Source organism: Ricinus communis, chromosome 8, assembly GCF_019578655.1.
Source record: "Ricinus communis isolate WT05 ecotype wild-type chromosome 8, ASM1957865v1, whole genome shotgun sequence".
NCBI lineage: Eukaryota > Viridiplantae > Streptophyta > Magnoliopsida > Malpighiales > Euphorbiaceae > Ricinus > Ricinus communis.
Genome location: NC_063263.1, coordinates 18,450,379 through 18,466,328, shown reverse-complemented (window position 1 = coordinate 18,466,328; position 15,950 = coordinate 18,450,379). Strand labels below are relative to the sequence as shown.

Below are 15,950 nucleotides of genomic sequence, written 5' to 3'. Positions count from 1 at the left end.
TGATAAATATAATTTTGATAATTATTGTGTATTTTATTTTAAATGTTAATGGTAATTCAATTTGATTTTAAAATAGAAAATAGAAATCCAAAAAATTTAAGAGCTTTGAATAATTTGTTGCTTATTTCGTCTTTACTTTGAGATTTGACACATTTTGGGAAATCAATGGATTTGAGATAGTTTTCATCAAAAGGAAACAAAAAAAAAAAAAAGATTTCTAAGGGGAGAAAACGAAAGAGTAAACAATTTATTTTCTTTCATTTGAAGTTAAATTGTATAATTCTCGGTTTCTTTTCAATTTTGCATAGTTTGTTTTATGTATACAATATTTGATTTAATAATTAATTTCTTTTTTTAAAGTTTATATTATATTTTACAATAAATTAATATACTATATTTTATAAAGCTATACATATCTCTAAATATTTGTAAACACTAAGTAAAAGTATTTAAAATCACAATATTTTTAATTTTCATATTGGCAAACTAGATAATTTTATTAAAGAGATTACGATATAAAATAATATAAGTTAGCATGTGAGAAAAATGATTTTTTAATTAGTATAAAAAAAATTAAACTTTTAATATTATAATCGTTAGTCTTATGTAAATTGGGCTAATTGGGTCGGATGAAGACCAGGCTAAATTGGGCTCTGGTTAAAACCCAATAGAAAAAACCTAATACAAAATTACTTCACGTTTCTCTTTCTGCCTGTAAAGTGTAAACCCGTCTAAAACCCCCCAGCATTTTCATATTCCTAAAACCTAAAATTGCTTCACAAAACCAAGATTTGCAGGCAGCAATCACTACAGCCTTATCAATCAATCAACCAACCAAACAATTTGGGGTTTCACTCGTTTTCTTATTGTAGCTGAGGAAGTGTCCATATTCTTTTGGAAAGGAATTTTGTACTGGTGCTATAATTATTAGAATTATTATTCTTGTTTTTGGGTTCGTTTAGCAATGGGAAAGAGAGGAAGGAATCAAAAGAATGATAATAGAAACGCTAAGCGAAGTTCTCGGCGCGAATATATTGCCCCAGAAGACATGGACGATGATGTTGATGCCTGTATATATCCATGTCACTTGTAATTATTGTTTTTGTTTTTTGTGCTGTTCATATACATATTTCAAATTCAATAAATTGTTGTTTTTCTTTAAAAAAAAAATTTTGTTGTAAGCTAATATTTGCACTATAGCTGTACTGAAGTTTTACAAAATTTGTTTAATATCTTTGGTGTGACTCCATGTGCTTTACTATAGAAAGAAAAGAAAAGGATTTTAATCGTGTTTGGAAAGTCAAAATCTGAATTGGACTCTATTTAGTCAAATCCTTATTTTTGGAAAGATCAGAGTTACTATAATTCAGTTCTTTCAACTTAAAATAAAAGGATTTTGCAAACAATGCCTATAGATTTTTTGTTTATAAAAGTTCTTCTTACCTGGGATGATTGCAGTTCACAAGCAGAGGGACATTATTCCACTGGATATCAATGGTGATGATGTGGAATCAAGTGAAGAGGAGGATGAAGCGGTTCTTGATTATGAGGTTTTGATTGCTCTTTATTATCGTATTGCAACATATGATTAATAGCTTTTACATTTAATTTATTTTTAGTTAATATGCCCGGGGTGAAGGATTACTGGTGAAGGGTTACTGAATTAATTTGATTCACTGAACTTTGATTCCTTTTTTCTTTTTGAATATCTCTGAGTATAGTAATACTGATTGCAGGATATTAATGATGATGATGATGATGATGATGATGATGACGACGAAGAAGATGAAGATGAAGATGAAGATGAGGATGACGATGACAATGACAAATTTGCTGCAAAAAGTAAATAATTTTAATTTTAATTTTTCTTCATTTCAGAATTTTCATGAGCACAGTTCAAAATAGAAATAAGCTCAAGTTCTTTGTATTAACTAATTTTGTTGAAATGATACCTCTTTTATTATTCTATACAAATGAATTTGCTCTGACTATATGAGGGTGGCGATTCTTGTTAGATGTTGGTTTTATTGCATTACAGCTAGACTAACATGTTTGCTTTGAGTTAAAAGTTAGTAGCTTTTGGCTTTTTGGGACTTCTAGTAACTGCTAATCCCATAATTCCCTATATGTTGCTTTCTTTTTACAGCTTCTAATTCCTTTAATAGTTTGCCCCTTCTAAAACTTTTTAATTGTAAAACCTAATCACATGTTTGTCGAATGTATAACTATTAATTAGTTGTTATTGTTATCGTTGTTACTTGCATATGAATGTGTCAAGTACAATTTCAGATTATTGCTTTTATCTGTTCTTTCACAATTGGACTACATAGGAGGTGCATTTCAGTGAACTTGTTACTTTCTATTTGCAGTCAAGATGCAGCAAAAATTTATGAGAGAAAAGTATGGCGTATCACATGATGAAATTCACGATGATGAGGAAGTAAATGAAGAAGACAAGGATGTATGGGGTGGAAAAAAGAACATATATTATGGTGGTGGTGATTATGAGGTGAGGGTGCCATTGTTGTATCTTCTTAGATCTTCCCCACCTTCTCCTTCCTTTCTTGTCCTCTTTCATTGCCTAGTTACTGTCTTGCCATCTTATGTTTCCATGTGGAAGTATATTACTGAATGGTTTTGTATGCCTATAATTGATTGTTTTCTACGTATTTTATTTAATTAAAGCACTTGGATGCCTTGAAGTTTCTTCTGAATTAAAATATTATACAAATATTTGTTGATGTTTTGTAGGGGGGATCAAGCGATAGTGATGCACTTCTAGAAGAAGAGCAAGCAATTTCGAAAATGCAAAAGAAAAAGGCAGAAACTTTATCTATGGATGACTTTGGCCTTGAAAATGTTGCTGATAGGGAATTAACCATGGAGGTGAACTATGATCTTAATTTATTTATTTTGAAACAAATATCAGTATGAGTTTTATAAGCTCAAAAATAAAGCGTGATTAATTAGTATTTTGGTGTAGGAAATATCAGTTGAAGGAAAAAGGAAAACAGAAGATTCGTTGATCAAAGGTTTGAATGCTTTGTCCAAAAAGGAGAAAATGGATGCTGTTTATAGGTAAGACTTCTTAGATTTTTATATTAATATATTCATTCATTCTTTTGTGATCTTTGTGCATTTGATTCTGCATCGCTAAAGGGGCAAGGTGCAGATGCACACGCGAGAAAGGTTAGGTGCTAAAAATAAAATTTGTTAGAAAAATCAAGAATATGTCTCTCATAACAACTTCAAGATTTTAGCACTCTCTGACTATATTCACCGAAGTTAATTGTCCTTAAATATCTAAAATAAGGAAAAAGAAAGTGTTGACCAAAAATTTTAAATTCCTTTCTTTGCATGTGTTTACAAGAAGGCTTTGAGAATTCAAAGACACAGTATTATTAACAATGATTAGCTTGCTTTTACAGTATAGGAAGTCTTGCCTGCTTGTGTATTCTAAGTCATTTAATCCTTGTGTTCATAGAACTTTTGCTATAGAGTGGTGCAAAATGTGAAGAGAATGACAGTGCATAGGTAAATGTTATGTGGGATGGGAACTTATTATTTTAATGTATATGGCGTTTCTTTAGTTTACTTTTGACCCAACTATGGTTTCGTCCAAAATTTCTTAGCTAATATTGTTTGGTACAGTTCTGCACCAGAACTAGTAGGTTTGCTTTCTGAGCTAAATGATGCACTTGAAGAGCTTGAAACCAGAGTTAATCCACTTTTGGACAAGGTATTCTCGTTGTATTTCACTTCTCCTTTATCCAACAATATACATACTGGAGCTATACGACTAAATTTCTATTGCCTTGTGCTTCACTCTTTCTTCATGCTGGATATTCTACCATATGGTATCTCCTGGTTTTTGTGTTTTCGCATTTTTTTGATGCCTGGTTTATACTTTCTGCAGGTTAAAATGGGTGGAATTATTTTGGAAGGCGGATTACGCTATTTGGAGGTGAAGCAGCTTCTGTTACTTGCCTACTGCCAAGCCATAACGTTCTATCTACTTCTCAAGTCTGAGGGACAGCCAATTCGTGATCATCCTGTTATAGCCCGTCTAGTAGAAATCAAGGGATTATTGGAGAAGGTTTGGAGTTCTCTTCAGAAATGTTATGATGGTTTTTCTGTAACTGAAGTGTGATTCGCATCATGCATGGGTGATTTTACGAGATTGAGGAATAATTGGCATGTAGTAATTTTCCCTTTCCTAGACTTTAACTTCTCAGCTTATAGAGTCAGGATGTAATATCACCTGAATCAGAATTCTAGTAGGGGAATGCCCGATTAATAAGTGATGTTTAAAATATTAGACTAGTAGTGCCTGTCCTAAAAATTATTATTTTAACAATTAGACTAATTCAGTTTATCCAAAAAAAGTCTTTTCTACTCATTTTGGTTGAAGCTACTTTTTCACAGTGAAAGTAAAATGTCGTGGTTGTATCAGGTAATAGATGACAATTTTATTAGTGTTTTAAAAGGGTTGTCCTAACTTTGTGAGGTCAGTTCCAAAAAAATAAAAAAATTGTACTTTGTGCAATGTGCTATGTGCTGCAAACATTCAAGAGATTTTTCTCACATCTTATAACTGAATTATTGTATTATGTTAAATAGATGAAACAGCTCAATGGTAATTTTCCATCAGAAGTTGAGGAGTTTCTGAAGAAAAATAATGGGACTGTAGCAGGGGAAAGTAAGGTCATTCAAAATGCTGTTCCTGCATACCCGTCCGAATCTGCCAGAAAAGATCATAATTCTGCTCTCGCATCAGCTGAAGCTGACACAAAAGAACCAGCAAAGGTGGTAAAAATCTTCTTCTTGTGTTATCATCTTTGTTTTTTGTTGATATCATAAGTTGATTTTGAAGTGCCCTTCTATTACAGCCTTGTAGCACATCTGAGTTGGTTAAATCGGAGTCTTTGAGGGATGATGAGATTAAAGAGAAGAAACATAAGCATAAGGTGATTGGTGATAGATTCTCCCTTATCCCACTATACACTATGGGATTTGAACTTGAGATTTTAAAATTGGAACTTCCAAGTACAAGCTATAGATATTACATTTTTCTTTACTTTTGTGCTGCTGCAATAGTAGGTAGCATTGATAATGTGGCTAACAGAAATCTCTTAAAATTGGCAGACTGATCAAGTTGCTGTTCAAAGTGTGGAAATGTTAAAAGTAAGAGCTAAACTTGAAGAAAAACTGAAGCAGAAGAGACTACTTAGCTCCTTTGTTCCAAAGCTTGATAAAGCTCAGAAACATCCAAAATCAGTGAATAGGTACTGTTTTTGTGCTGCCTCCCTAATTGATTCTATTTTTGACTTGGTGAGGGCTGAGGACTAACTCATACAACTTGGAGTTCTACAGACAACTTGAAACATATGATGATTTCAACGATGATGCTATAGATGTTGAGAGAGGAAATCATGGCTTGAGTAATGGGCAAGCTAGCTTGTTGGGCTCAAGTAAACTCTCACAACTTGTTTCTGCCAAAGCAAATAAACCGAAGGTACACATATTGGACTTAATGCGTCCTCTCCTTTTATTACGAGTCTTATGATGCACTTGAATTGTTCTCAATTGATATAAATCGAGGTATTTATCATAATTACCTTTATTCATTGATGAGAAATCAATTTTAGCTGTCAACTATTTTTAACAGCAAATTGATCACCTCCCAAAACAATACAGGTTATAATAATTGGGCATTAAATTTGAGTTTTAACTTCTTTTTTCTACTTTTTGAAATTGGTTTCAACAAAGGAAATTTTGGAGATTTTAAATCTTTTTGACACATCTTGTGTAGAATGTCAGTTTTCTTTCTCCTAAATTATTGATGCTGGAAATGCAATTTAGGAGCTGTTGCTCTTAGCATGCTATTAATATGCTTATAGTTTCGATTGGTCAACTGTTGACAACTGCCAACTCTGCTTCTCTGCACCTCCACGGGCAATTTTTTTGAGGATGGTATCATTGATTATATGTTTATATAATTTTAGAAGATATGCTGTTGGAGTATTTGGCAGTATTTAGATGTTTTTGAGCAAGTCACATCTATGCCTCGTCCATTTTTTTCTTAATATTCTCTTGCCTCTTTGTGGCTAGGCTATTTCTGGTGATGATGATTTACCTAAGAGAGATGATATTGGAGAAAGAAGAAGGAAACATGAGATCAGAGTGTTGGCAGGTGCTGGTGTCAAGTCTGAGGATGATGCTATACATGAGCCTGGCACACTTGAGACTGATGAGCCCTCTGATATGGAGGAGGATGGTGATACTGGAGGTTCGGGGGATGAATTCTATAAAGAAATAAAACAGAAGAGGGATGCAAAATTTGTTGCCAAAGCTGAGAAATATGCAAGGTCGGTTTACTTGTACAATAAAATAGTCACAATGGTTTATAAGTCTTCACTATGAGGCAGCATCTCACTCGTCCAAGTTCTTTTTGCATTTGACACTTGGATGAAGCCTTGCATCACACTTGTGCTTCCAAGATTTCTGTTTAACAACTCAAATTAAAGCCTTCAGTTATATGCTTTTCCTAAAAATTTTGGCCTGTGCCAATGATTATTCTTCTTAAAATTGCCCTCCTTCACAGGAAGCCAACAGTCCCAGCTTTGCCTGAAACCATAGATGGAAAACGGCATATCACTCGTCAGGTGAGAATACTTCATATTCACTGGCTTGTATTTACTATTCTCTACCTTGATCAAACTTACAGATTTTGTTTTTGTTCTTGTTTCTTATTCTTTTTGCCAAATTACCAGATCGAAAAGAACATAGGTTTAACCCGACAACGGAGAAAAGACTTGAAAAATCCAAGGAAGAAATACAGGGTAACTTAATAATTTTCATGCTTTTTTTTGTTTTCTTTGATATGCTGCTTAATACTTAAAAGAGTTCTAATTTATTCCCCTCTCTCTCCCTCTCTAGACAAAGCATGATAAACAAAAGAAAAGATGGAAAGGCCAAGTGCAGCAGATCAGGAAGCCCGATGGTTCTTATGGTGGTGAAACGACTGGAATCAATGCAGCAATCAGTCGAAGCATTAGATTTTAAAACTAAAGTCTGTTTTAGCTTCATTGTTATTCATGACAAACCGTTTGCGGGTGTTAAAATTTTGGTTCATGTATTTGGGTACCTTACACAGTTTTTTGAAGGCAAAAACTGGTGCCTCGTTGTATTATTGATACTGTTCCAACTTGTTCAATGAAAAAAGCTTAGAACTCTTTACAAGATATCTAGTATTTTTTCACCATTAATTTTATCCATATTCTAATTCATGGGAATAATTTTTGGATGTTTAGAAATTTCATTGTGTTAGCAACATCTCCCAATCCGATTACACAACAAATTCTGTGAAAGAATCTGCCACTCTTCTGAATTGAAGGTCCTTTTATTAGCTTCCATATGATAATTTCATAAGATGATCGATTTTTGAAAAGGAGCAAAGCAGAACATGCATTCATGCCAAGTAAGTCTCAGCTGCAATTCATCAAACAAGTTTGGAGCAATCTCTACTACAATTGGAACATCCACAATTTGACACTGGTAAGAAGAAACCTTCTGTTCAATATTTACATTAGACTTCTATAAACCACAAGAGAAAAACCTTATTTTACAGTCACAAAAAAGCTAGGGTTTTCAAGAAACATAATTTGCAGAAGAAACCATGTCCTTCCACCTCTATTCTGCCATAATTTGCTTTCCTGGAAAGACCCACTTGGTTCCATCCAGGAACAAAACATAAGCAAGAATAGATAAAGCCAATGCCATGGAAATCACTGAATAGTACCTGCAAAACTTGGCAAGTTTAAATTTGACCTTGTTTTCAATAATCAAATAGCAAAAAGAACCTGAGAAAGAAAGGATGATGCAAATAACAAAAGCATGGAAGATCGATGGCTGGCCGTTGTTAAAGATGAAGATTGGGACTGGATTCCCATTTATGGATTCTTTAGGAAGTAAAGCTATAATGGTGCCAATCATGATAGAAGCTAATAAAATAATCTTCATCTCTGTAATTTGTGCTTCTTCCATTTGAATGATCTTTGACATGGTGGTGGCGTCTGGATTATATTATGGCCGACGGTGGTGGCGGCGGAATTGGTGGGCGCTGGAATTTGGGGCAAGCGAAAGATGAAAACCTAAATTGGAGAATCACAGGGTGTTATCGTCATTTTCACTGTTATTAGTATTATCACTTCAGTCAGTGTCTGATGTACGGTCAAATTTCAAAAGCTTCTTGGGGAATGGTTCTGAGAGAATGGTGACACAGTGCCAAGTGTGCGAACAGCCGTGCTGGCCGTTGGATCATAATTAAAAGAAGATCCATAGTTTATTAGGCCTCAAAACAAACCAGCAAAAATTCTTTTTCTTTCCCTCTCTTCTCGGATAAAGATCAATTTGGCTCCTGAACTGATTCCCGAGAGTCAATTTACTTCAAAATCAGCTTTCTAAAAAAAAAAAAAAAAAAAAAACTTAATTTGTTCCAAATTTAAGGTAGTATGTTATACTCACATTCTAGAGAAGTGAGTTACATTAAATAATAATTAAAACATTATTTTAATTTCTTTCTTTAAATTTCTCTTTCTTAAGGGTGCAATCGAGCCGATGAACTTTTAAAAGCTCACTTAAACTAAACTGGATTACTTTTTATATTGTAAGCTTGAGTTCGGTTTATTTCAATTATTTTAAGTTCAAATTCGATTAGAAATTGACTTGTAATGAATTCTGTTATAGCTTAAATTTAAGCTCGTTGTCACTTAATTTTAAGTTCAAATTTGGCTCGAATTCAAACTCGACTTTAGGCTCGAACTCAAACTCTAATTTATTAAATATATAATTATAAATTTTTTTAATTAAAAAATAAATTATATGCAAAAGTAAAATCTATATTTAACATAATAGTAAAAGATAGAGAAATTCTTAAGTCGATTCAGTCTAAAACATTATTTATAGACTAAATCAATTACATACTGGCACGTGCCTTCATTTATTAATTATAGCTTTTTCATTGCTTAGTATATGTATTATAAATAACAACTCATGATTAAAAATCTAATCAATGAAAAAGCTACAATTAATAAATAAAACTTCACGTTAGCATGTAATTGATTTGGTTTACGAATAATGTGATAAACTGAGTCTACTTAAAAAATTTTCACAAGTGATAATAACAATAAAAACAATCTTAAAGTAAACATGAATTAAAAATACTTAAATAAACACTAAAGAAAATAACAACATACAACATAAAGTAAATTCTATAGTTTATGGCGTTTTCATCCTTAATGTAAGCCGCATATTAAATTTAAATATCTATTATAAAAAAATTACTAATTTTATTTAGAATATATTTACTTGTATTAAGCTAAATTATTCACATTATCATTGTCCATATATATGTTCTAACAAATATTTTATTTATTAATTTATATATATATATATATAATTAGGACAATTTTTTTTAAATAAATATGATAATAAAAATCTTAAAAATATTAAGAATAAATATAAAACATTATTAAATTATAAACGAGCTTATTGTCGAGCTCCTGACGAGCTGATTCTCGAGCTCATAAATGAGTCATTCTTGAGCTTTTAAATAAGTCAGTTTACGAATTCGTTCGCGAGTTCATAAATGAGTTAGCTCATGAGTTCAAATGAGTCGAGCACTAGTAAGTTCGAATTCAGCTCGTCAACTCATAAATAAGCTAACTCATAAGTTTAAATGAGTCAAGCACTGGTAAGCTCAAGCTCAGCTTATTAACCAATTAATTTCTTAAATTATAAATTGGAACTCGACTAATTTTGCTTAATATTTATTGAACCAAAAACTTGCAAGCAATTTGGCTCATTTTTAACCCTACTTTATTATATTTGTTAACATCTTTTAAATATTTTATTTTTTTATAATCAACAATTAATTTTATTAATATATAAAAGTACATTACTAAAGCTAGCAAAGAATACTTAATATAAATCTCTAACATAACACATCAACAAAGTCCAAAGAAATTACTTAACATAACATATGATTTTCCAACAACAACTACAACTTCATCGTGAAGCTATTTGACTTAGAAAATTAATATTTTTGAAACTTCGTGTAACAAGGAAACCCTTTTCATAAATTTTGCTGCAAGAAAAGGTTGCGGCAAGTAAATGCTATTACTAACAAAAGTGTAGAAAAATATGAACCTGATAGATCAAAATTACAGCTAATAATTTGAGAAAATAAAGATAAAGAAAGACAAAATACACAATAGAACACACAGATATACGTGGAAAACCCCTAAACAAATTAGGGTAAAAACCACGGGCAATGATAGAAGAATTTTACTATAAGAAAAAATAATAGGAGTTACAAACTCTCTATTTATAAAAGAGAAAACATTAAAATTCTCTCTTTATAATAAGAGAAAAATAATTGCTTAACTCTCTAATATTTTTCTCTTATTTTGGGATACTTTAATAACAAGGTGAGGCCTCTATTATATAGGCTTGGAAAGTACCTCCACATTGTTAACTTAGCAATGTGGCAGAAAATGCTCCTCAAATATCAACAATCTCCCACTTGAAGATTTGATTGAGGATCAATCAGATCTTCACACCGTTCTTTCTTCCTTGCCTTTCCATGCTGCTTATACTTTTATCAGGCCACTAGAGGATTGACACCAAATAAATTTGTCAGTGTTAACTGTCTTCGTCAAAAAATCTGCTAGGTTGTCTTTAGTATGAATTTTCTGCATATCCACAGTGCCCTCTTCCACTTTTTCACGAACGAAGTGATACTGGACTCGTATGTGCTTTGACTTTGAATGAAAACCTGGATTCCTTGCGAGATGCAAGGCACTCTGACTATCACAGAACAGAGGAATATGCTCTTGTTCGTGCCCGAGTTCCTCCATCATTATTTTCAACCATACTGCTTCCTTACTAGCTTGTGTAGCTGCTACATATTCTGCTTTTGTTGTTGATGTCGCCACAACTGACTGCAGTTTTGATATCCAGCTCACAGCTCCGCCAGTAAGTGTGAACACATACCCTGTAGTAGATTTGCTTTTATCAAGATCACCTGCATAATCTGAGTCAACATATCCTCTGATAATAAAGTCTGATCCTCCATAACATAATGCAACATCTGAGGTTCCCTTAACATATCTTAGAATCCTCTTTACAGCATTCCAATGCTCCCTACCAGGATTCGCCATGTACCGACTTACTACTCCCACTGCATGTGCAATGTCTGGTCATGTACAAATCATCGCGAACATAAAACTCCCCACTACTGATGCATACGGTACTCGAGACATTTTCATCCTTCATTCTTCACTGCTAGGACTCATACTGGAGGATAATTTGAAACTAACAGGAAGTGGGGTAGAAATTGACTTACAATCTTGCATATTGAAGCGTCGCAAGACCTTCTTCAAATAATTTTTCTGAGAAAGCCAAATCTTCCTATTGTTTTTGTCTCGGTGAATTTGCATCCCTAGAATCTTGTTTGCTGGTCCCAAGTCCTTCATTTCAAATTCCCTAGCCAACTGTGCCTTTAGTTCTTCAATATGATCTTTGTTGGGGCCTGCTACCAACATGTCATCTACATACAACAGTAAGATAACAAAATCACTTTTACCAAACCTCTTGAAATATGCACAAGGGTCTGCATTAAGTCTGTTGTATCCAAGGCTCATGATGAAGGAATCAAATCTCTTATACCAACACCACGCTTTAAACCGTATAGAGATTTGTTCAACCTACAAACCAAGTTCCGCTTTCCTTTTCTTCAAAACCTTCACGGAGCATATAAATTTCTTCCTTAAGATCTCCATGGAGAAAAGTCGCTTTCACATCTAGCTCTAGATGTAAGTCAAATGTAGCACATATCGCCAAGACTACTCGAACAGTTGTTAATCGAACCACAGGGGAAAATATTTCGTTGAAGTCAATCCCCTCCTTCTGAGCATATCCTTTCATCACCATTCTTGCACGAAACCGCTCCACTTGATCATCACTATTTCTTTTGATCTTAAAGACCCATTTGTTGCCAATGGCCTTTCTTCCTTGTGGTAGTGGCACAAGCTCCCAAGTCTTGTTCTTATGTAGAGCTTCCATCTCTTCTTGCATTGCTGCCATCCACTGAGATGCATCTGAACTACTCATTGCTTCTTGGAGAGTTGATGGCTCTCCTTCCTCAGTTAGAAGACAGTATGCGACATTGCTGCCTATATCATAATCTTTATGCCAGGTTGGTGTAAATTTTATACGTTTTCCATTTCCAAGTTCTGACTCTTCAACTTCGGCTGACTCTTCAAACTCGACTGGTTCTTCATCTTCGTGCTCTGGTGCTACTTCAGAAGAATCTTCTTCTGTAGACTTTCTTTCCACCTGTATAGTTGTAGTCTCTGAATTTTCTTTTGAAGTGCTATCATCTTCTCCCTTCAATTTATCTTCTAGGAAGATTACATCCCTGCTGATTATAACCTTGTGGGCAGTGGGATCCCACAGGCGATACCCCTTCACACCATCAGCATATCCCAAGAACAAACACTTCCTGGATTTTGGATCCAGCTTTGTAGTTTCTTGGATATTATACATCACATACACAGGACTTCCAAATATATGGAGGTTTGAATAATCAACTAGCTTCCCAGTCCACATCTCCATCGGTGTCTTTTGATCAATTGCTGTAGATGGAGACCGGTTAATCACATAACAGGCGGTGTTAACTACCTCAGCCCTGCAGCTCCCAACAATGCTCTAGTTCTTTCTAACAGAGTTCTGTTCATCCGCTCTGCCACTCCATTTTGTTGAGGAGTGTATGCCGTAGTGAACTGTCTCTTGATGCCTTCTTGCTTGCAAAAGCTATTAAATTCATAACCTGTGTATTCTCCTCCATTATCTGTCCTTAAACACTTGATCTTATTGCCTGAATCAAGTTCAATCCGCGCTTTGTAAGTTTTGAAAATTACAAATACATCTCCCTTGCTCTTGATTGGATACACCCAACATCTCCTTGAGTAATCATCGATGAAGGACACAAAGTACTTAGCTCCTCCTAGTGATGAAACCGATGCTTGCCATACATCAGAGTGAACTAATTCTAGAACATCCTTACTTCTAGAATTGGATGTATTGAATCAGAATCACGCTTGCTTGTTATGCAATGCTCACAAAAGGGTAATGACACCTTTGTGAGACCAGGAAGTAGATTTTTCTCAGCAAGAATCTTCATGCCTTGTTCAGACATATGTCCAAGCTTCTGATGCCACACCATTGCAGATCTCTCGCTTGAACTACTTGAAGCAACAGATGCTTCTGCTTCATGCACAGTCTCTCCCAAAAACATATACAAATTAGCAGCAATTTTTTCTCCTTTCATAATTACAAGCGCTCCTCGGCTAATCTTCATGATTCCTTTCTGAACTTTGATAATGCAATTAAGATCATCCAGCTGTCCCAGAGATAATAAATTCTTCTTCAGACCTTCCACATGTCGCACTTCTTGAATAGTGCGGACTGTACCGTCATGCATCTTCAACCTGATAGTTCCAATGCCTATAATCTTTAAGGCATTATCTTCACAACTATACACAGATCCTCCTAAGATAGGTTCATAATGATGGAACCACTCTCTTTGAGAGGTCATGTGATAAGTTGTTCCTGAGTCAAGAAGCCATACATCAGCAAATCTCTTCCTGCTTTCAGTTGATATTGCTGCTTCACAGCATAATACATTTCCATCATCCGAAGTGCATGCCACATTACCTTGAGGATTGGAATTCTTTAAACTCCAACAATCCTTCTTCAGGTGACCTTTCTTACCACAATTGTAGCATTTATAATTCTTCTTACTCTTTGATTTTGATCTACCATGATTGTGACTCCCACTTGGACCACGTTCTGTTGATCTCCCTCTCATCACCATCAAGGCTTCCACTTGTTGTGAACTTGCCTGCTTGTCTTCCTTGTTTCTTCGGCCGATTTTCTTCTTCAAGAATAGCTACCGCTATATCATCAAAGACTAGAATTTCGGTATGATTATTTGTCAAACTGATGATGAGTTGATCATACGAATCAGGTAGACTTTGGAGTAGAAGTTCTGCACGTTCTTGTGACTCTATTTTATAGCCCAACGATGTGAGTTGAGAAAATAGAGTATTCAAGACATTAAGATGCTCACACCAAGTAGATTCCGACATTCTTAAGGTGTAAAGTTTTCTCTTAAGGAAAATTTTGTTGTGTAATGACTTGGCCTCGTACAGTCTAGTGAGGTGGTCCCAAATCTCCTTTGTCGTTTTCTTTTCTTCTATGCTGGATAAGATCCCATTTGCAAGTGCTAGATGAAGGTTTGCAATAGCATTCCTATCCATCTCGTTCCACTTATTATCATCTGTGAGTGTTGTTGGTCGTTCACTGATAGCCGCAAGACAATTGTCTTTTCTCAATACAGCCTTTATCTTTAATTTCCACAATGAGAAATTACTCCCGTTGAACTTTTCAATCTCAAATTTTGCCGCCATTGCTTCTATCACAAACGGTGCGTTTTAGCTTGTAAAATGAACCGCAGTAATGAACACAACTCACTAGGTAAGTTCCCAGAAAAGACTGGAGGGTCACAAGCGAACCTCTTAAATACCAATCTCCTTAGACAGAACCTTCCCTAGATTGTAAGTATTCTTACTACTCCACACAAGCTCTTTTGCACCAAAGAAAACCTCAAACTCCTGTGAAAGATCAGGCTGAGCTGCAATCACAGAATTTTAAGGAATTTCTTACCAACCAGGTGCTCTGATACCAATTGTAGAAAAATATGAACCTGATAGATCAAAATCACAGCTAATAATTTGAGAAAATAAAGATAAAGAAAGACAAAATACACAATAGAACACACAGATATACGTGGAAAATCCCTAAACAAATTAGGGTAAAAACCACGGGCAATGATAGAAGAATTTTACTATAAGAAAAAATAATAGGAGTTACAAATTCTCTATTTATAAAAGAGAAAACATTAAAATTCTCTCTTTATAATAGAAGAAAAATAATTGCTTAACTCTCTAATATTTTTCTCTTATTTTGGGATACTTTAATAAAAAGGTGAGGCCTCTATTATATAGGCTTGGAAAGTACCTCCACATTGTTAACTTAGCAATGTGGGAGAAAATGCTCCTCAAATATCAACAAAAAGTACTTGAGAGCCTGAAGTCTGAACCAGAAAGTGAAGTTCAAGATAACGTAACACAAGATGCTTGTTGTTGATAACAGATATAATAATGATCCATGAAACGCCTTATCTGAGATATTTTAGTATTGAGTTCAAGCTGAAACTATTCCTAAATCCAATCTGAATTTCTGATCCACATTTTAAAGATCGGAGAGGAGATATTTTTTGTTTCAGTACATCTATGAATTTTCTTTTATCGTATTTAAGTAAAAAAACCCTATCTGGTGCATTCAATTTTTAATTTTTTTTTTTGATATATTCATAAAACAAGTAGAAAAGATTGGAAAAGCTCAAACAGGGCTTTTCCATAATACATTATCCAAATTACAGATTCATCATTTTCAAACAAAAAATGCCATAGCTTTACCTCCGCCGGAGTGAGCTATCAACAGAATGTTTGAGTTATATGTTGCACTGATTTTCCAATCCTTCAGTTTGCATGATCACATTGAGAAGGCGATGCTTTCTATAACCAAGCAAGATGGCTCTGAAACAAGTTACACAACTGCATATATGTACGCTCGCACTGACTGTAAGCAAGAACTTGTCCAAGTTTTACAAGGTTGTTAAAGCATCCAGTCGCCAATCTTTCCAGGTGCCGAACCCTCGAAAACCACGTTCTGTTGACAAACCAGGATTCCTGACTATGAATGTATTTAAACAACTATGATCAAACCCAGAGCCATTGCGAACATCGATCATAACCCTCTTT

At 34.3% G+C, this 15,950-nt stretch overlaps 1 protein-coding gene across 1 annotated transcript; it reads left to right on the top strand.

Moving 5' to 3' along the window:
- Positions 1–687: 687 nt before the first annotated feature.
- Positions 688–7,244, top strand: LOC8269770 (something about silencing protein 10). The gene is made up of 16 exons (XM_015726238.3): positions 688–1,070; positions 1,459–1,550; positions 1,737–1,842; positions 2,370–2,509; positions 2,752–2,886; positions 2,984–3,078; positions 3,652–3,739; positions 3,917–4,096; positions 4,621–4,806; positions 4,890–4,967; positions 5,146–5,285; positions 5,374–5,515; positions 6,112–6,368; positions 6,605–6,665; positions 6,774–6,842; positions 6,940–7,244. Exons 1-16 carry the CDS (start codon positions 965–967, stop codon positions 7,063–7,065), a joined length of 2,001 nt encoding a protein of 666 aa, XP_015581724.2. The 5' UTR covers positions 688–964; the 3' UTR covers positions 7,066–7,244.
- The last annotated feature ends 8,706 nt before the right edge of the window (positions 7,245–15,950 follow it).